Source organism: Scomber japonicus, chromosome 9 (assembly GCF_027409825.1).
Source record: "Scomber japonicus isolate fScoJap1 chromosome 9, fScoJap1.pri, whole genome shotgun sequence".
NCBI classification, from domain to species: Eukaryota; Metazoa; Chordata; class Actinopteri; order Scombriformes; family Scombridae; genus Scomber; species Scomber japonicus.
This window is the reverse complement of record NC_070586.1, coordinates 12,509,713-12,532,305: the sequence shown is the minus strand read 5'-3', so window position 1 is coordinate 12,532,305 and position 22,593 is coordinate 12,509,713. Positions and strand designations below refer to the sequence as shown.

At 38.7% G+C, this 22,593-nt stretch overlaps 1 protein-coding gene across 1 annotated transcript in view; it reads right to left on the bottom strand.

Moving 5' to 3' along the window:
- The window catches only part of kcnt1b (potassium sodium-activated channel subfamily T member 1b), a 71,017-nt gene extending 64,515 nt beyond the window's left edge, over nt 1-6,502 (bottom strand). The window contains exons 1-5 of the mRNA XM_053324828.1: nt 6,436-6,502; nt 3,085-3,102; nt 2,515-2,578; nt 2,015-2,021; nt 1,438-1,598 (exon numbers count right to left, since the gene is read on the bottom strand). Of these exons, the coding sequence (XP_053180803.1) occupies nt 1,438-1,598; nt 2,015-2,021; nt 2,515-2,578; nt 3,085-3,102; nt 6,436-6,502 (317 nt within the window). The remainder of the gene's footprint in view (nt 1-1,437; nt 1,599-2,014; nt 2,022-2,514; nt 2,579-3,084; nt 3,103-6,435) is intronic.
- Nucleotides 6,503-22,593: the final 16,091 nt, after the last annotated feature.

The window sequence follows — 22,593 nt, the reverse complement described above, 5'->3', positions numbered from 1 at the left end:
CGGTAACCCAAAACTGACAGATCATTGTTTGGGACGACTTATCTATTGAGAACAAGCTTTTCTGTGATGAATATGCTTTTTCTGGTTCACACTGAGACATAATATTGTTGAATTTGTACTCATTTTTCTTCTTCGTCTGTTTTGTATAAAGGTGGTTTATTATAGGAAAGGTATATCTGGATAACTACTTTTTTTTTTTTTCCAGGCAACAGTCTTGGCTAATTATAAAGCAACTATGTCTGATTCGTCAAACACCCCCAGGCTCTACTTGGCTTCCAATATTAATGGACAACAACAGTTTACAGCACTGTCTTAAAGGGCCAGTGTGTAAGATTTAGTGACATCTAGCAGAACAGACTTGGCAGAAATGGAATATAACATTTATAGGTAAGTTTTAATTAGTGTATAATCACATGAAAGTAAGAATAAGATCTTTTAAGAAAGAAAATACTGAAAAAAACAGTTGAGATAATAAATCTTAACTTTTGATTCAAGGTCACTGGCAATGCAACCGAAAGAGTACATATCAATGCTCTCCCATTGCTCTGTAAAAGCCAAAACTGAAGTGAGTGCTGATGCTTTAGAGAGATGGCTTCGTTTCAGTACCATGGAGAGCTCCGCAGCACTCAGCTGTGGCTGATGCTTGACTAATTCTCATCCTCTCGGGCAGCAAACAACATCTGCTGGTCTGCCTCTCCAATCACAGCAATAATTAAAAACTTGGGAGACTCCCAAACACTCCAGCGCTCTAGTGACTATGACACCAGTCAAGGGCCAAGGGAGATGCAATTTCATGCTGAGTTCAAAGTGGACGAGAAGAAAGAACGGAAATTGGTAAGGAGAAATCTACTGAAACACTTCTATTAGAGTAATCAGACCATAGTAACAGCACTAGTAATGCACCGAGCATTTTGGTGTTAATCCCTCAGAATCAGGGAGAAAAGTTTTTTTGTTTTCCATAAATCATTCTGAGCTGATGTGAAAATGATACAGGAACAAATTCATTAAATGTAGAGTCAGAAGAGACAGAGATACCAATTACTTTGTTCAGTGAGCACAAAGTCTGAGCAAGGGCCAGACACAGTCACTCCGCTGTTACCATTTCCATTACTCTATCCACCTCCTACGTATAAAACGAGGAGCTGAAAACAAGTCCCGCCATATTCTCTGGAGGGTTGTCATGAAAAGTAATACTGGAAAATATTGGAAAACAGTTGAAGCTGCTTGAGGGAGAGTGGGTATGTAAACGAAGCCTCAGACAAAGCAATCTATCTCAAACTGTTGAAACGGTGTCTCAAGTATCCAGGGAGATTTTGAACTTAAACTACAATATATGCACACACACACACACACACACACAAACAACAGCTCCTCCAGGAATATATCTGAGCAGCCTTTCACACAGCACACACATTTACAAAGTTTTTTTTATGCTACCTGTCATCATTCTGAAATGTCTGATCCCCCAGTAATAAGTCCCTGAAGCGGTAGCGAGGTGGAAGTGGGGGCACCTCTGTATCTACTTCGGCCATCTTGAGAGTCGAGATGTCCAGAATAACACCAGAGTTGCTGCTGTTGTTCTTCTGCAGAGTCTCGGTCTTCTGCAGAGTCTCGGTGGACTGCCTGCGGGATGAGAAGAGTAGCAGCTGCTCATCAACATGCTCATTTTGGCACTGGGTAGCTTAAAAAAAACAGTTACATCACAACAAATGACTTATTTCATGTTGACAATAGATAGGACCATCAGATTCTAGAGAAAATGTGCTGTAATTACTGTATAGCAATCAAGGAAATGGCCAATTTCTATGGAGATTCAATCTTCTGGGAAATCTAAGGGCAGTTACAGGGTTGAGCAAAAATGACATGCTGTATATTGTACAAAAACACTGACCAAAAAAAAGGGAAAACAAAAACTACATAGCAAGGAAAATGGCCCATTTTTCCTCTGGTTCATGAATAATGATTCAAAGAAATTATGGCATGCATTTATTGGGGATTATATAGCAAAAACAACTGATGTTCTTTTTCGTTTTAGGTCATCAGACTTCTATAAACACTTCTAGGCTGAACTGCTCTGTCTGAAAAATGTCAAAACACAGCTGTGAGAACAAGTTAAAGAAAAAATGATTTGATTTGTGGAAGAAACGCTAAAACATAGACCTGATTCTCTGTGTTTAAAGCAAGTGGTGCGTGAAAGTCTGGACAAGATGATTTGATGTACATTTACTTCCCTATCTGGCATGATGTATTATTAAACAGAGTAAGATGAACACAGATAATCCCATGCATTATTCAAAAAGAAAAGTGACATCTTTTTTAAAACATCAAAGTAGATGGTGTCAGGGCTAGGTCACATCAGAGACAAGTAAGAAGACAGAAACACTGTATTTACACATGGGAAAACATTTGTGATGATGTGTGTGTGTGTGTGTGTGTGTCTGTGTGTGTGTACATGCGCTCTAACTGTGTCACTCAATGTCACATGTAGGGGAATGAAGTGCTTCAGGAAATTACCTGTCACTATGGGAACTCGATGATCGACGTGGAGGGCTCATGACTGCCTCTGGCGGAGGATTGAGAGAGAGAGAGAAAGACAGAAAGAGGGAGAAATAAGAAAGGCAAATAGTTTTAACATACTCATTTAAAAAATGCACCTCGTTAAGACTTAGAGAGGATATAATATGATTACATCCTCTGCTTTTGCCGCAGCTTAACTCTTCTTAGAGTTCGGCAAGCCCTCTGAAATGTGCTGCTCTTCACAGAAAGGATTACACCAACACACTTCTATGCCGTTTAATATTAATGTGATAACTCTCTCACACATACTCACTGGATGGTGTTTTATTATTCATACTGATTATTCTGAAGTAGCATTTCAGGTGGTTCAATAAACTCATATCTATTTGTGTGTTTATTGACAGCACCTTAGAGTATATGTATTAAATAATGCAGCATTGATGAGAGGAGATCTTCTTACAGGGAGGTGTTTAAAGGGTTCCTACACCTTTTCTTTATATCAGCACCTTACAGCTGTGGTACACTCAAAATGATTATTTCATTTCTTCTTCACATTATCATCTGCTCCTCTCTTCTTCTCGCTCTCTCCCTCTCTCAGGTGATTAGTGGGTAGCCCTGCTTTATATGTAAGAGAGGCTGGAGGAGAAGGAGCTCTCTCCACTTGACTATTTAATTCATGGAAAACTTTTGTGAATAAAATTATTTTAGCTTCATATCTAGGTCCTCGGGTATGACATCCTCTTTGTACGTCACTGGTTACAAGGTTGAGCTAATTGTTTCCTTTGTTGTGGCAATAACTCACATTCAAATCAGATGTTATCCTTCTAACAACCAGACGGGAAGTGTGACCGACGCAGCGATTTACTATGAAAATAATGCAATTACAATTTCAAGTGGTTTCAAGCACTTTTCTAACCTTGAACATACCAAATTAAAAAAAACAAAATCAAGCATTTTCAAGGATTTCCAACACCTGTACAAACCCTGTGTTCAATCAATTTTCTGCCCGCAGAGCAACACGAGGAGAAGAAAATTATCTCAGAAATAGGACACTGACGATTCACTTCTGCTTTCACAGTGTATGAACAATGTATGAATGTTTGCTCTTTCTGCCTGAACATGAAGGGGGATCATTCATGTGTGCATGTTTCTTCTTCAGTGAAGCTATGTTCAGCTTATAGATGGCTTTACTTGTCCAATCATATGATCTATTATCAATGTGTGTGCTGTTGACACTGCTTCAGTTTGTTGGTAAAGCCTCTAAAGAGGAAACAATAAGTGGGTAATATATATCCCTGTGTGTGTGTGTGTGTCTGGTCAACATAGTACAGTGTGGGCAGCCTCGAGTGGGCTAATAGCACCAAGAAACATATGCTCTCCCTGATTAACAGTGAGAGTGTACACCCTAACAAGTGCGGACTGAGAGAGAGAAGAGAGTGGCCAGATGATAAAAGGAGTGTGCTGTTGAGGAGAGGAGATATGAGGAAACAAAAGGAAAGGAAAGCAGGGGGTAAAAGGAGGTCAGTGCAGAGGAGTAAAGAACACATTGTATTAATGTGTTCTTTACTTCAGGGCTAAGGAGAGGGGGAAGATGAGACTTTTTTTAATAGGTGACTGCAAGTCCAACATGCAAGTAAAATAAGCCTTGACTCTTATGAAAATACAATGTGCAACTTCTGAGTAGATGAGACAAAGAGGCTCATAATAGGGAAAAGAGATGCTCCTGGTAAGAGACTTACTGGAGGGAAGATTCAGAGTAAAGAAAGGAGATGGAGCGAAGAAAAACACATGCAAGGCAGAGATAAAATTGGTCTCAAAAAATTGAGTGTGAAAATGTGTATTCTGCTTCAAATAAAGCATTGCAAATCACTTCAGGTTGATGTCACATGTAGAAATATCTCAAACATTGTGTATGCTCAGACATAATAGTGTTTCAGTAGACTTTGCTGTGGTTATAAAATACTCTTTTTAAAGTCAAAATGATGATTTGGGCAAGGATTGATCTTTGAAATGCATTGAAACTGAAAGAAGTTTCTTAATGACAACACAAAACATATAAAAAAGATCATTTTCATCTGCAAAACATGCTGCACAGTTCTAAATCCCAGCAGAATATTTCAGAAGCAATTTTAACTTTTGGTACCCAAAACGGCTCATGCAAGTTTTATGATGTAGCCTAAATTCCTCCATACACTTTTAGGGTGACACTATAAATAACCACTAAAAACAACAACTGAAAAATGGCCACAAATGTCAAAGTAAACTCCCAACTGAGCACCAATGCCAAACTTCAAGATAGGAAAATACAAAGCTGCAGCACAAGGTTCTGATATTATTGAGTTTTTACTAAATTAAACAGTTAGGTCACTTACTATGCCACATAAACTGCAGCTACATAAAGTAGGGCTTCTTCTAGGAGCATATACATGGGTTTCTTTCTTTATAACTTCATTTACCTGACTGTATTCCCGTGTCTGACCGGGGTCCCGTCATTGTAAACACGGGTTGGGTTTAGATACCCTCCGCACACTTTCCATACAGCTTTGTGACAGAGGCTGTTTCCCATTAAAGCGTCCCTGAGAAACCTCTGTCATTATTGGGAAATAGCGAGGAGGAGGAAGAGGAGGAAGAAGAGGAGGAGGGGAGGGAAGTCCACGCCACTCCAGCGGTCAGGAGGTCACAGAAGTCCAGTGGAGTTATCTCTACATGCTCAGGTAAATCAAATTAATCCGCTGTAGGTCTTCATTAGACCCGAAAACTGGTCCTGAGAAAGCTAAACTAGCTCTCAGTTAGTTGTAGCTTATTTCGAGTTGTTTAGGTTTATAAGAGAAATGAGTCCCGGCCTCCAGCTCTGATTGGCTGACACGCCTTTGACACCGTTCGATTTATCGCACACCTGACATTTTAATTTAAATATTAATGCGCGCCGTCCAAACCGTGAAGAGACTTTGCTGTCGCTTAGCAACACGTTTGTTTGCGACTGTTAGCGAACTACGTTGTTTGGCGGAGGGAGGACGAACCATAACGTTAACTGATATTTTTAGTCCTACTGTGGCGATTAAAAACTTAAATTTCACGTGCTCTCGCGTCCTCGTTGCCTGATAGTACTGCTCCGCTGTCTAAACGCCTGGTTTAAAATCACTATTAGTAGCGCTTCTTCTTGCTCCTTGGTCCAGAACATCAAGTCAGCGCGCTGCGGTCCCTGCTGGTTGCCATGCTTTGCCGTCAGCATCATCAGCATCCTCTCCTCCAGAGCAGAGCAGGAGGAGGGCGCTCATCTCATCTTCCAAACCTGAAGTCACCTAGTAGGCTACGGATGCCTCGCCATCTACCGGACAACCTTGACATGTTACGGTGTCTTCTGAAGGGAACTGATCTCGACAGGAAATGTCTAATAAAAAAGGCTTTTAGTGAAATGAATAAATGTAACAATAGCTCGCATCATTCTGCATTGTCATGGGTTTTTTCTCCTATGCTGTTGTCATAGCCTATTAAAGAAATCTCGGTTATCTGGGTTTTAAAAATGCAGGACGATTTCTAGACAAATGCTTTCTTCTGTTTTATAAGCAGTGCCATGATGTGAAATCCTAGTGTTTATCTAATAGTAGTGTCCTCATCATTCAGAGTCATCTGTTGGCAAGAGGTGGAAAGTCCAACTTTTCCACTGTGCGCTGTATTTGTGAATGGATTACATATCAGTCTCTATAAATATAAATAAACGTGTCAAACCAAGGCTTTGGCATGGCAATGAATTATAAACAGTTGTCATAAAACATTAAATATTTAGACAGCAGTCCCCAAAGTATTAAGTTATTTATTTATTTTATCTCAACATCAATGTACATGCAAACTCTTTGGTGACTTCTAGGAATTCACAATCTCTTACTCAGCTATATGAATTTTTCTGTCGCTACATACCTGCAACAGGTCTGTCCTCAGCTACTTGCCTCACAACAGTCCCCCTCAGATTGAAAAAAATATTCATTCTGTGTAATCAGAGGCACGGGTGGGAGACACTGCCGGCTCGTGTGTGTCTCGAGAAAAGCCGTTTTGCTCTGTGTGCATTCCTTTTGCTCAGCCTCTCCACATTTCAGCCCATTATTCTCCAGGGGAAAGAGCTATGAGCGTCATCATTTTAAAGCCCACACAGCCACTTATGCTTTCCCATGCCAGCAGTCGTATCTCACTCACTCGTCTATCTCTCTCTCTCTCTCTCTCTCTCTGGACATGGATTCCCACAGATTTCTTTTCCACAACTTGATCCAGCTGATTTTGTTGTGTTTGTGTTTGTTGTCTTTTGGTGATTTGTTTACACAAGCTAAATTGTGAAATATTTCAGTGCTGTACGACATTTACAGTAAGATAGCGTCACAGATGTTCACACAAGCTGATGCAACACACAAAATGTAGTAGTATGATTAACATCTATATTTTAAAAGGACAAATATATCAGATACAGACATATTTCAAATTGAGATAAAGGCTCTAAACATATTAAACACATCAATAAAAATATGTCATTATATCATTTGAAGGAGCCACTTTTACAACATCCTCTTCTTTCTACTCTTTCAACAACCAGCTGAGTTCCTCACCTTCAAATCCTCAAATACATCCAGATTCAAATTAGGACTGCAACTTACGATTATTAAATTAATCAATCAATTATGTTTGGTCTATAAAATGTCAGTAAAATATCATGTCTTTTTTTCTTTATTTTGTCCACAACCCAAATATGTATATCGAGTTTTTTCTTCAATTCAGATATTCGACTCTCAAAACAGTTGGCAAGTTATTTTCTGTTGATCAACCAATTGTTTTATCAGCTAATCATTACAGCTCTACTTAAAACAACCAGTTTCATAATCCACTAACCTACACTATTTTTTGAATCCTGCACTTTCTTTAACCAAATACCTGCATTATTTCCATCTTTAGCTTAATTCCTACTCTGTAGAAACAACTGTTGCTTCACATGAATATACATGACATGAACATTGGGATATTTACATTAGACACTCATGCACTATTGCCATATAACACTAGATACCTTTATCATGTTTAACAATGTGATGATATGCATATTCAATCTGTGTTTGAAGGCTGTCTATCTACAATCCTACACACCTGTTAATGGGGAAAAATGCAACCTGAAATGTACAGTACTGCTCATCCAGCTTCATAAAAGATGCCTGTTTTATAAGCTAGAGACATAAAAATAGGCATAACTTTAATGGTAACCTGTTAGCCTATAATGGGCTTTAATTTAATGCTTGCAGTCATTGTGTAACTGCGGTTGCCAGCTTTGACTAATGCCGCGATGTCTCATTTTTGAGTGAACTCTTCAATTATTCAGTCATTACGCTGCCTTACGTGAACCATATCACAATGTGTCCTGGAGCCTGGCGCACATCCATTAGGCTCGTTCTCTTAACGCTTCTGTCCTGTTCATATAACATGAGCATTGTTGAGGCTCATCACAGCCACTCGCCCTCCTGCATGCTTGCTCTTCATACTTCCAAAGTGTCTAAAAACAGATGGAGAGGGAAACAGTCAGACTCAGACAGTGAAGCACTCGGATTCAGCAAGCAGCCCGGAGGCTTATACAATATATAGGAGCCTTATATGAGCATGGTGTATGATTCACAAAGCGAAGTCTGTGTATTTGTCTCTGTCTGACTGTCTTGATTTAGAGTATTTTTGTCCAGGACTTGAAATTCACTCAACAACTGTATCATGATGGAAGCATTAATCTGTGACATTAATTAATGTAATGTTACATTTACATTTTAATGAGTATGAGTAATTACTGTGGGTGATAAAGCAGCTCTCTTTCTCCTCATTCATATCAGTTTTTATTAAAAGTCTTGCACGACTTTGAATAAAGACAACGTTGAGATTTTTGCCTTTGATTGTGAATAATTAAAAACTTCAACCTCTACATAAGTTTGTGATCCAAATATCTATCTTCTTCTTACTTAGTAAACCCCTTTTCTTTTGAAAATGCATTGTACCGTGCTGCCTGTTGTTTGACTATTGAATTATAAGTGTAAATGAATGCTTTGTACTAAATGTTTTACTGTATTTAAGACCTGGTTATCCCTTTACCTTGTTGTCTAAGTATTTAAACAGTAATCTATATTTATGTCAATAAGGGTTGGGGCTGACCACTGTTAATGATTAAAACCATTTATCTGTTCATTTAAGCATATTGGGTTTTAAATATCAACATAAAATTGAAACTAATACGATGTTAGAGCTTTGGGCATTATTTGATCGATCTCCCGGAGGCCAAGTTGAAAAACACAACAGCAAAGAGCACTTAGCAGCATCAAAGATGTCGCAGCAATGATTCTCCTCTTACCTCCATGAGTTGGTTTCATGACTGTAAATTTCTATTGTTTTCAGACTGGTCACACCATCACAGCCTCCTACAGCCAGTAATGCATCATTGAAGACCACCAGGGACATCTGATGCATTGCACACAGAGAGTAATTATGAGAAAATCAATTTTAAATCAGTATTATATTCTGTTTCAATATGACAAAAACAGCCAATAACCTTCCTAAAAACCTGAAACACTGACTCTGCACTATTATATACTTTGGTAGCACCATCATTTCAAAGGTTTACACATATAATGTTGGGAATTAACCAAACGTTAGCTATAAAGGTACTTGATCAGAGCAGGACTAGTTCAAATTTTCGGTTTTCATACCAGGAAATCTGCCTATTTTCTATCCCTGACTAAACAGTGCAGGGCTAAAACAGTAATTCTTGGAAATGTTATTTTCAGTGAAAAAGGTTGAGGGAAGTTATGTCCTTCCCTCATTCATATCAGTCCTATTTCTTCTCTTATGTTTATAAAAATAAACTGAGCCTTAACTCAGAAAAGAGGCCAGACATCTGAACCATTACTCACGTCGTCCCTCTTGTTTCTCATGTGTTTGACAGGAGACCACCTCATGGTGTCTGGGTCAAACCTCTCAGCAGCACAGAGCTTCAGGTTGAGTTCATCTTTGCCCCCGGCTACATAGATGAGTCCCAGGTACACGGTGCAGCCAGCGTTCTCCCTGGGACAGCGCATGTGGGCGCATGTTGACCATGTACCGTCTAAAGGGTTGTATCGCTCCACTGGGGAACATTTAGAGGATAGCAGAAGTCAGAAGTCATATATACCTTATAATACACATCTACACACACTGTTTGAGAAACACTACCTTACAGACTGCCAGTGTTTATATTTATGACAAAAAATGTCCATCTTACAGTGAACTATTGCAATTTTTGAGGTATGTAAAAAGCTTAAAATGTATGCTTTAAGCAAGATTCCATGACATGGACAGACTTTCCATGTGTTTTTGTTACAATTATCTTTTAAATTATGAAAACAATATGAATTAATCATTTGTGGAAGCAGGGACCCTGAACTTGATGGAGACCAAAAAAAGGTTGTGGGAATTTTACTGACATGCTCTTCTCACAGACTGAAATAGTCAGTGACAAGTGGCAGCACAACATAAATACTGTTATCTTTGGCAAGTTCAAAGGGCACAAGAATGTGCGTATGTGTGTGTGTGTGTGTGTGTGTGTGTGTGTGTGTGTGTGTGTGTGTGTATGTCTATTTTTTAGTTCAAATCTCCCTAAATACCTGAAAAACAGTTTTAACAGTTTATGCCAGATAGATTGCTTTTTCTGAGTATTAGTTGTGTGTGTGCGTGCGTGTGCGTGTGTGTGCGTTTTGTACATGAATGTGGGGGTCAAGCTAGTTGTCATGTGTGAATAAAGTCCTGCCACATGTCAAAAAGCTGTCAAGATAAGCTGAGATTTAAAATGATTGTGTGGGAACAAGTATATTTACAAAATATCTTCAATTACAAAAATAACAGCTAACTCTTCTGAAGTAACATTCCTGTGTCAAAAATAAATGATCCAAATCCCTTTAATCATATTACTGTTTTTACAGTTGCTTGTCTTTTGCTTGTCTTTTTATAATTTGTTGTAACTGGATCATGAACACATAGAACTCTGGATTGGATACTGACACACAAGTGTGTTTGTAATTTAGCTTTGAGTTCTATAATGAGAAAAGAAAATATAAATGCTTTTTGACTAAAATCAAATTGCAAGAACTTGGAGCAACTCACCAGTCACAAATGATGCTGTATTAAGAAATAAGAACATACTGTACTAGATGCGTCACACATTGCATGTCAATGGAATATTTTATGTGTTATTCATGTTCCCAAACGAATCCTATGAGCAATTAGAAGTAAAATGGCTCTTATAGTATAACGGTCTTATAGTATGAAAGATATCAAAACATACTTAAGCTCCTTTTACGTGTATCGACTCAGGTATTTTATGTGATTACAAAAAATGGCTTCGTTTGAGAGTGCCTGAGGTTAGATGTAATTTGTAATCACACCATTCACCTGTGTCGAGGGTCATCTTGCCGTCATTCCCTCCAATCACATATAAGTAACCATCCAGCACAGCAGCAGCAGCTCTGGTGCGTCTGCCCAGCATGGCCTCCTGCATCCTCCAGGTGTTCATTTTTGGATCGTACCTGGCCCAATCAAACAAAGTTTAGTAAAAAAAATGTCACAATTGATCTGTTAATCATTTATTTACTCCTTCTGTGTCAGCCTCTTGAGATTGAATTCAAAGTAATGGAAGATGTCATGTAATTTAAATAATTATACTTTCATTCAAGGTATATGCAAGCCTATGCATTCCAATTTCATTTTACATTCATATGTAAAAGATTATTTGGTTTACATATGTGCTTTTAAAGTGTTTATCTCCTTCAGGAAAAACAACATGTCCTATGTGTAAACAAAGGATTTATAAAAGGTAAGGTCTTAATAATTCAGTAGTTCCCTACATGCCTCATTATGTATCGTACACAGTCTGATTTGTTTACAATAATAACAAAGAGGAATTGCAATTCATTCTCCAGTAATATATTGATCTTTTCAGCAGTCGTGTTACAGTACCTCTCCACAGTATTTAAGGCAGTAGTTCCGTCATGTCCTCCGATGGCGTACAGGTATCCGTCCATCACCACCAGACACACTCCGCTGCGGGGGCTGCTCAAGGGTGCTACATCTGCACTCCAGCTGTCTGTGTCTGGGTTGTACCTGCCGTAATGGAAGTCAAGGAGTGTTGGTATCAACTGTTGGTAATAACAATTTATATAGCTTTCATAGATCCATAAATATACATTTTCAGTATTTTGTATGCTTGCAACTGTGTGTTTTTGAGGTTTACACACACACACATTTTCAGGCTGACACTTTCACTTGTGGAGAGTGTTTCCTCTCCGCAGAAAGGCTATTAAAAAGATTTTTCTCTCCATTCAAGGCCATTAGAAGAAAGCCCACATCCTATAAAGCAACACTTCCCTTTAATTGGCATATTTTTGATTGAGTGGGACGCCAGCAATCCCTCTGAAATGTCACAACAGCACTGTAACTACCCCTCAGAGTTTAGGTACACTCAGGAAACCAAAATGAGAGCTGGCTGGGGGATGATCATTAAAAGATCAGCTGGCTGGCATTCAGCTAAGAAGTGACTGTCTGTGGGAATTGGGAACAGAGCCAGCTTCTTTAAGATAACTAGTAGGAGGAGTAGGAGTAGAGGAAATGTGAGGAAATGTGAGAAAATGTCATTCAGGGGAGTAGAGTGCGTGTGTGTGTGTGTGTGTGTGTGTGTGAGAGAGAGAGAGAGAGAGAGAAAAAGAGAGAGGGAGAGAGAGAGAGAGAGAGAGAGAGAGAGAGGCACATTGCTCAATGCTTTACTAACATGGAGTAGGGTACTTAATGTCAAAAGGTCCATGACTTATTTCTGCCTTAATGCTGACCTCTGCTGTTCAATGATGTGAATAACAACAACAAATCAGATGTTCCTATTAATACAAAATACCAGATGGGTGTATATGACACAAGTATTGACTTCAGGTACATTTTTACAGTAGTTAATTACCAGAACTCATGTGAAGGTAGTGACTTGTGCATTTTCTTTCATTTCACAAATTCCCACTCTTGATTTTAACTCATTTACTAACATACAGCAAATCTTGATGATCGTTACCAGTGAACTCTGACATTTTATCAATGATGGAGAAGGGTAGGTAAAAGGTATTATAATATTATTAGCAGTATACATGGCAGACATATAAGTAAAGAACATTATTTAGTGAGACATACATAATAATATGTTGCTGTTTTTTACAGAAACCTATGTTCTATGAGCAGTATTCAAAACATTAGCATATGAGCATTATAAATACACTTTACATAGCCTGTTTGGGGTAAATGATGGTGGATTGTCCCCTGTCATACAGCCAAGACTTTTTGCTCTTGTATGTTGTTTGTGCTGCTGCTAGTTTGACTCTTAAAATATATATAAAATATATATTTAAAAAATTTGAGGCCCTTTTTCTGGCGAAAAGTCATATACAGTGGGACAATTATATTAACATGTACAATAGCTTCCTAGTTTTGAATGTCACCTTATCTCTTGCCCCACATGGTCCCATACCTCAGCACATTAATCCCCACCCCCCAATCCCAGTGTCAGCACTCAGCACTGGGACTACATGCTGCTGTCAGCACCTGACAATGTCTTCACGTGGCACCTACATTTCATTTACATAGCTGTATCTTCCACAGATCAACGTGGGAGGAATCCTCTGCAGGATCCCCAAATGTCACATACAGTCAATTATTACAGAATCATCAGTTCAGCTTTAAATTGCTTGCTGACACTGTTGTCCTGCTGTAATACTAAGTGTGAGTTACTGTAATGAAATGCTGTTGAATTGGAGCTGCTCCCATTTCAGTTTGAGTCACCAGAAAATTCATCCAAGCCAAAATTAAGACATTTAAATTACATCTACTCATGGACTCAGAAGGGTTTGTTGTTTGCATTAGATTTAAGGCACGCGCTACAAAACAAACCCAATTTGTTCAAAGGACGATGTGAAGTTGTAGCAAGAAATCCTTGTGGAGTTTAAATACATAACCGCACAAAAGAAAATTCACAAAATAACAGACAAATTTAAAAGACTACTATGTGCACATTTTTAGAGAGACGGTCTGGAGTTCCAGCTCACCTCTCCACATTGCTATAACATCGCACGTTATCTTCACCACCCACTGTGTAGATCTTGCCATCCAGTGTGCCCACAGCCACATTGCCACGTCTGTTGATCATGCATGCCGCTGTCCTCCACTCGTTGTACTCAGGACAGAACTGCTCCACCAAACAGGAGGGGTCTTCCTGGGTCCAGCCACCCACTACCAAAACAAACAAACAGAAAACAGGGAACAATACCTTTGTTAGATAATTAAGTCAACATATATCTGTACTCTCTGTTGGTGAAAGGCTTTATGGTGTTGTGGAGAAGAAAAAGCAGGTGTACACACACACACACACACACACACACACACACACACACACACACACACAAAAGATTTGAATCTACAGGAAACTATGATGTTTTTCTTTTACACATCTTTGTCGATTTTGACTTCCATTTCTCTACATACTGTAGAAACATTAATCAAGTCAGTTTAGGCTCTGATTCAATAATATTGGGCTGTTATGACTGGTTTCCATGGTGATCCTTGGCAGAAAGAGGCGTGATCAAGGAAAGTGAAAGATTGCCAAACTGATCTAAGGGAAGTTATGAGGCTGGAAATGTACAGATGTGTGACAAACTGAAGGGGGAAAAAAACAGCATAAAGTGTCTTACTAAGGTGATGAATATTTTCAGTGCTTGTTGGCACAGATTCAACAAGTCTCCCGAATTCTTTTGGAAGGATGATATTTGCAGAAAACTCCCCTCATTAGAGCATTAGAGAGTGCTGTCTGACGGTTCAATCCAAAATCTCCAAAAAGTGCTCAGTTAGGTTTAGAGACTGCAAATGTCACAGTATATAAATCACATAATGTTCATACTCATTAAACCATCTATTCCTTCACTCATTTATTCAGTTCATTTTGTCACCACTCTATATGCCTTTAATAGCCTTTGCATTACTGTATTATTAAGGTTGTTAGCCTTGTGCATAATATGATTGACAGTTGCAAAAAAATACTATTGAGGTTGAATGTATCGATGCAGTCTGTACAGAAACTCTAGATTAATGTGTAGTTTTCTGATATGTTATGATTGCTGCACAAAATGATTGAAACCTTTCACGGGGGAATTGAAGTTCTAATCATTAAATATTAACAATATGAAAAAATATTGTCTGTAGCAAGTGCTACTGTCGGGAATAGACTAAAGCGATTACAGTAAAATGTGGCCACAGTAGCCTCGAGACAGTGGAGCAGCAGAGCAGCCAAATAGACACCACAAGCATAAGTGCTAGTTTGTTAGAGGGTGAAACAGATTGATTTATGGACTGAGTGTACTTCAATAAGTTTCTTTGACATTTTGGGATAAACACTTATTGGTTTTCTTTCAGAGAGTTAGATGAGAAGATTACATCATGTAATATTCTGACATTTTATTATGGAGTGTGGAGACTGAACCTTGAACTTTGAGTTTTTTGCCATTGGATTTTGTCTTGGTTTCACCTTGTATTACTTTTCATAATATCAGGTCACATAATACCATAATGAACGTATTTTCTGTCCTCCATCCTAACCATTGAACTGCAACGGTTACAACTGCACTGGAGATCAAAAATTCTACTTGTCAGATCTACACCAAAGCAGGAACTGACCCATAAACATCATGTCATTGAAGATGTCTCTTTGGGGATGTTTGGTGAACCGTCTGTGGGAGGAGTGTGAGGTTGACATCCGGTGACGGCGGGGGGTTCCTCCTTTGCGCTCTTTGATCTGCATATAACGGGGCTCTGGTTCTTGAAGGGCCGCCCTACAGCACACACAGTGATAATATGAAACAAACAGCATTATAGAGTTTTGATTTCCTCTTAAGGGGGAGATCAGACCAAATTGAAAGATTCAGGAGAAATTTACCATAATTTATTTTAAAATGTTCAAGCTAACAATTTACATTAATTTCAAATCAACTTTTTCATTAATGACTGTGACAGTAACTAATGATATCATGTCACACTGTTTCTTTCCATTTACATTACTGCAGTTACATGAAAGATGAGAACTTAATTTAAATGGTGCAGACAAATTTAAAAATCAACTTCCATATACATCCATTAAATGTACCAACACAAAGGCTGTAAACTAGGATTGATATCCTTACCCTTGTTCATTGTATATTCCCATGTTTTATCTCTTCAGTACTCACGGACTGCGGTCAAGACCTGTGCTGCTGTGCTTTATCAGTACACACTGTTTCCCCTACACTCTGCCCTCTAACTACCTGCTGTCACAGCCTTCTACTCTGAAGGACGCCCTGCTTAATTGCTCCAAGGAGTAAAAACCCCCTCCCCTTAATAACACCAAACCCACCCTCCACCCACAGCAAGATCCCCAAGTGATTCATCCCACCATTCCTGCAGCTTGAAACCCAAGACGCTTCTTGCACACCCAAGTTTGAGGTTCTATTTTATAACAGTCACGCCTAAGGAATTGTTGACATGTTCATTTTAGGTTCACACAAGACTCCATCAGTGGCTCTAAGTTACTGTATCACTGGGGTGAGTTTAGACCATGGACAGGCAACCATGTGTCATGGGAGATCAGCCTTGTTTTACTTTATTTTCCCTTTTATAAGCTGATAGGCAGCTTTTCATCTATTTCCAGATGCATATGTTCCAGATTCAGTCTTTACAACTGTCTGACTGACTGTTCATAGAAGTATTAGCAGAGAACAGTTAAGGGTTGTGGATCATTATGCTTAATAGCTCATTTGTGAGCTTTCAACTGGATCTTCGAGTATCAGTGGATGTTAGATTGTGATGAAGACTGAAGGACACAGTTAAACATTTCAGGAAAAGCTAATAGGTGAATCTTGAGTGATTTTTGTTCAAACTACTATTTCCAAGGTCAAGAATGAACGTTAAAATTGTGAGAATGATTTTAAACATATCATTTAGCCCTATTATTGACCATTTTTACTACATTCTGCATGACTACACATGCTTTTTTTAGATAAAAGGATTTCCCTTCTATTATAGGCTACTTCCCATTATTGTTGGCAGCAACATTAGCCTTCACCAGTTCACTTTTTCACCACAGGGATCCAGGTTGACGTTGCTGTCTGACCTTATCCTGTCAGCTCCTTTCCTGCATATCTCTCACCCGTTCCATCACTGCCTTTCGTTTGTCTGAGGTTTACGTGACTACCTATCCTCTAGGATGCCTATATTTATATCTGTCCAGTGGAAAAAACCCTCAGATGGTATGATGATTCATCTCATCTAGTTCAAGGAAGATCAAATTCAATTTAGTCACTGCTGTTCTGTTGTCAGTATCAGTCATCTGCATAATGCACATGGGTCAGATAGACAGATAGATAGATAGATAGACAGATAGACAGATAGATAGATAGATAGATAGATAGATGTAAAGCTGTATGTAAATGAGGAGGCATGACTCAAATGCTGGAGGGAGGGTTTGCAACAGTTGGGGTGTAGAGGCACCTTAAGGACAGCAGGGGGAGCTGACTGATGAACAGCAAAGTAACTTTGGCAGAGTGGTAGGAGTCCAAACTAGAAGAGGAACCGGACTGTGCTCTAAATTCCACATTTGCTGTTAGCAATGGTAAAACCTTAGCAAGCAGCCTGTCTGGATGTTGGTTAGACAGACGCTGGAAGAATTAACAGACAATACACGACTGTACAGTAGCTGTGCTCATTTGTTGTGCTTTACGTTATTTCTATGCTTTGACAGATCTCTTCATGAAGTGAAGACGCTATAATGGCTCATTTAGCTGCAACTCACAACCACAGGTTTTTCATTACTGTTACAGTAATTCAGTTATGATTATGCAGTTAGTCATTTTGATGTTGATGCAGCAAAATCATTATATTTGTGTTTGAATAAAAGTTTTTTTTTATTACACTTTCAATATCAATAAATTATAGCAACAAACGTTTACGACATGGGGTCTTGAACCTCAGTCACACACCACTGGGTCATCTTCTCAAATCACTCAACTGTGCTTTGATATTAGCCTACATAACAATCTGCAGCTATTTATACATCATAACATAGATCAGTGGGAGATTAAGGTGTTTTTCAGAGTTCATAAAATGGATAAGGGAAAGTTGGTGGTCAGCAAACAAGCTCCACTATTACTGAAAGTTTTCTCTCTATCAAGAACTTCTTTCTCAGCAGTGAGGTTAGCTTCAGGCTTTTCTAGCAGCCAATGTGGATGTTAGGGCATGGTCGAGTTCCCTTTGTGGTTTGGACTCACAGTTCTGCCAAACTCACTGTGCTTTTTAGCAGTCAGCTCCTCCTGCTGTCCATAAGGTGCCTCAGCACCCCAGCAGTTTAAACCCCTCCCCCAAGCCTTTGAGATACGCCCCCACTATTTACATATGAAACGCCAGATGTCACATGGCAAAAGGAAAATAGAAAACACTAAATAAAGCCAAATGCCAAATGGTGCAAATGCAAAAAATGAAAGAAAATGTGTTTTTCTATTTAAGCTTTTAATTAAAGTATGTTCATTTAAGCTTTTCCATTTTCCCATTTTCAGTCATATTTAATGTTTCCCTTATCTTATTTCCGTTGCCATTTTCAGTTTCTTCTTGACAATTTACTTTTGTAACTTACTTTACAAGCTTTTAGTTGGAGCATTAACATTTAAGCATTTTAAAATTTAACTTTTTTCATTGCTTCTTAACATTTTCAAATGATAATTTTACCTTTTAAATTTGCCATCTAAATTTTAATTATTCCTAGTAGTAATGTAGTAAAATATAGATAATATAGATAATAGATGGATAGATAGATGGATAGATCTTAATTTACCGTCTATTATGGATTTGAATTTTGACTTGGCATTTTTAAGTTTTTAACTTGGTTCCTGGTTTTTTTGTCATATTCCTTCATTGCTGTTGTTTTTTAAATTAGTTCCCCAAGACGCCAGATGATAAACATATTGTTCTTTATCTGTCCTTCATCTTGAACATGATACTAGAACAGCAAAAATAAAACAACAGATAAATAGACATATATATTCACTTATGAATCTAAAGAAACTATTTAAAACTATAGACGAATGATCATCATACTGAACAAAACAACAACTGAACAAAATCCTTTACAATTCATCATCTTAAAGTAAAATTAACCCAAACACACCAGGTGAAACAGCGTCTGTGCTCCTCTCGAGGCCTGCTGAGTTAATCCAACAGAAGAGGAATCCGAGGATGTATAAAGAGATGATGGATCCTAATGATTATCCAGTTAGAGGTGGCTGTGATTTCCCCAAAGGCCCACTGAAATGATTAGAGTTCCTTCCTCTGAAATGTCCTAGACATACCCTACCAGAATCAACACTGAGACCCAAACACTTGGATGGCAGCTTTCATTTCACCACTTTGTGACCTTGGTAGCTTGGCCGCACCCGCCCAGGGGCCACATGAGACATTCGGCTGTAAAAATCCAAATTTTCAAGAGGTCAAAGGATTACTGAAATCTGTGAGCATTAAAAAGATCGCTGACAGGCCCTTCTGGACCATAAACAGGTCCTTCATGTAAAGTGTCAAAAGGCAATACATCAACTGAAAGTGACAATGTGTACACGAGGGTCAAAGTAGACTGTTTATTATGCACAGGAGTGTGTAGGTGATAGACGTTTTACAGAGGAACAGGTGGCAGCCTAATTTTTATGACCACAAAGACCCCAGTATCTATATCATGCTAGTGATGAGATGAAATAACTGGGACTATAAGTTTGATGGATGAGAAATATATAAAAGGTCAATAGACCAGTCTTGCATCATCCTACAATACTCTGGTTTCTGTAAAAGAATATTTTTACTGCTTTGAGAAATACGCTTGTAAATTTCACGCCGATTAAACATCGTCATTATTTTAATGACTGTGGTCTCAATACATAACTGTGGATAACTGTGGCAATACTTAAGTCCAGACTGACAAGCTGCCTCAAGTAGGAGGGGGGGGGGGGGGGGACAGCCAACCTATATATGCCTTCCAAAAATCGCTGGCTTATTTTTGTACATTTAGAAACAGAACGACATTGTTGTTTCAAAGCAGGAATGTAACGCATGTATCAGAGCTATTTTGTGACGCATATAGTATTTCAAGTTGCATACTCGAAGTCATAAATCTGAACGACGCCCAGGTGAATCTTGATGTAATGGTCTCTTTTTGTCCCACTGCCAACTCTGTGCTGCATTCAGAAAAATATAGTTAAAAGCGTATGTTCTCATTTCGTTATAGCTTTAATGGCCGTCATAATTCCCAGAGTGTCTGAATGTTCCTTTAGGTCACTCTCAGAGCGTCTGCCAGGGTACATGTATAAATGGAAAGCCTGGCATTTAATCATACGCCCTGGACCTTTTTATATGTGTTAAGGCAACAAATGTCCTCACCATCACCACTCATTTTTGGGTTATGGGAAAACTCCTGAAATGCTTTCAAACCCTACAGCAGAAGAGGTCAGAAAATGTGTGTAAAACAGACTCATGATATGAACTGGACATCATAGAAAAGGTGACCCTCCATTTAGTCAGTCAGACATGAGTAATGTTGCGTGCGGTACAGTATGGTGGTCATGTGTGAGGAAAGACCTCAGGCAGCTGACTTCCCTGGGGTGTCTCGTCAGGACATATCAAATGCCTGTGTGCCATCCAGCCAGCAGTGACATACTAGCCCCCCTCCAGCTGTCCCCGGAGACTTCCTGCCAATCATGTCATAACAATGCGTGGCGCCAATGTAAACGATCCTCAAACTTAACTCGTCATCCCACTCAGAAGAAGATGTAGTCTAGGATGTGTCTGAGGCTTCTGTGACTCATGAATGCCTGAATGACTTTTGTGACTGCTGTGATGAGGACGTTTCATAGAAAAAGGGATAGCTGTGGAGAAAGAAAATTGGATTAGATAAATGGCATCAGGAAAGTTCTATTGACCCTTTCATCGTGTAAAGAAATCTCCAGATATATTAATACATACCCTTTTATTAAAGGAAAAGGAAAGTGTAGAGATGAATTAAAGTAGTTTAATTAAATTTCATTATCTGCACTAGTATGTAATATATTTGATACTGAAATCTACAAGTCAGAACTTTCATTTAAGTCTTTTGTGCAGCATTGGTGCAGTTTGGTTGTAATCCTGATTTTGGGCATTTGTGTTAACTTTGACAGTTTTTAATCTGCCATGCTAAATATATATCCCATTAAATCTGTTTTCTTTGTTTTGGATATCTGTAATTTTATATATTGTGTATATTTGTGCAAGTGTACTGTATCATGTACACTGCATTATGACCATAAAGCACAATCACTTAGTGGGGCAGAAACTACACTGTTTAGGATCACATAATGTTACATACAACGGACTACTATAGACTTTGGGTACACCCTGGAGTGCAATGATTCAAATGATCATTGTCTTAACTTATTCATATCAGATTTACTTTATAGTTAGTGAGGTCCTAGTTTATATGTATGTATATTCAATATATGAATCCAGCTGCAACCTTAGTTCACCTCCTCCACTGAAGATGAACACAGTGTTCATACTAAAAATATCTTCCTTGATATAACCTAAAGAAGTAAGATTAGTATTACTGTAACTAAAAGGATAATTTGCCACAGTATCGTTATCCCACATAGATTCCTCAAATATCAAATACAATACAGAACACAAATTCAGTCCTTCAAAATGAGCATTAATAAGTTGTCTTCAGTCCAGTTAAGAAAACACAGAGCCAGTGGTCTGGCATCTTTGACCCTGCATGCCTGTGGGATCTTTAAAGGTTGTGGGGATGTCACATGTTTTTCACAGTTGTTAAAAAAAGTGCTGCAGTTGACACAAAAAACCCGTTGAGAGGAAAGTGATATAGAGGCTATGAAATGTACCTTAGGAAGAGGAGCCCGGACACTATAAAGTTAACAGCTGCCCCGGCTTAACTTGGTGACACTTTAGATAGATGATCTGGGATGAGCTGAAGGACTTGGGGAGGGCTGTAAGAGAACACAGAAGATCTTAAAATGTATTCATAGTTGGGCTCAGAGTCCCATCATCTAGAAACAGATCATAGCTACATTTCATACATACATTACAGAGACACGATATAGGTTGTCTACAACAGGAAATCCTAAGTTAATATGACATTTGTGTTTGCTGCTAAAGAGACACATGGAGCAGTACATTTACAATTTAGTGGTGAGCAGTGTCCTGATTTTATGATTTCATTTTGTATTTGTAAGATCTACTGGATAGTTGGATACTATCAAGATTATATAGTCTGTTATTTCTAGTCAACTTTCAGTCGAATTTGATCATACAATACAGTCATGAGACAAGCTGCCTTTGGGTATTGGTTGCATTACAAAGTCAAACATTTCCTGTTTTTTTACAGACTAGTTGAGGGAGGATAAAATCCCTAATTGAAGTAGGTGTGGCAGGCTGATAATGCAATGCTTTCCTCAAGTCCTCAGGCTGCTTAGATGTCTGGTAAAAAATGGGAGTTGTATTTTCCCAGCTGGCATGACGTAACCTACAACCTTCCTCACAGGGCAGTCAGAGGGAACTCTAAGCCATGAAACCAAAGCAAACACCACAGGAAGCCTTAATCTCAGCAAACAACTGTTAGCAAACCATGTACCATCTGCATAAGCCTGTGCAACCAAAATACGTCAGTGAAGCCACAATATCTGCCTCTGTCACTCACTTACATCCCTAACCAAATCAATAAAATATCATTAATACCCTGAAATCTGTCTTCTGCATGTGCATATGGAGTGCTATTATTAGCATCAAGGATTTGCTATTATGGTTGTAATCACATCATTGCAAAGCCATCAACAGCAGCCAGCAGTGAAAACCATTACGGGCTGTTTGCAGAGTGTAGGCAAGCACACAAGAAAACAGAAGCACCGGTTCATTAGTGTATTCCTGAAACACAGGGGCTTAGTAATCAGATTCACATCT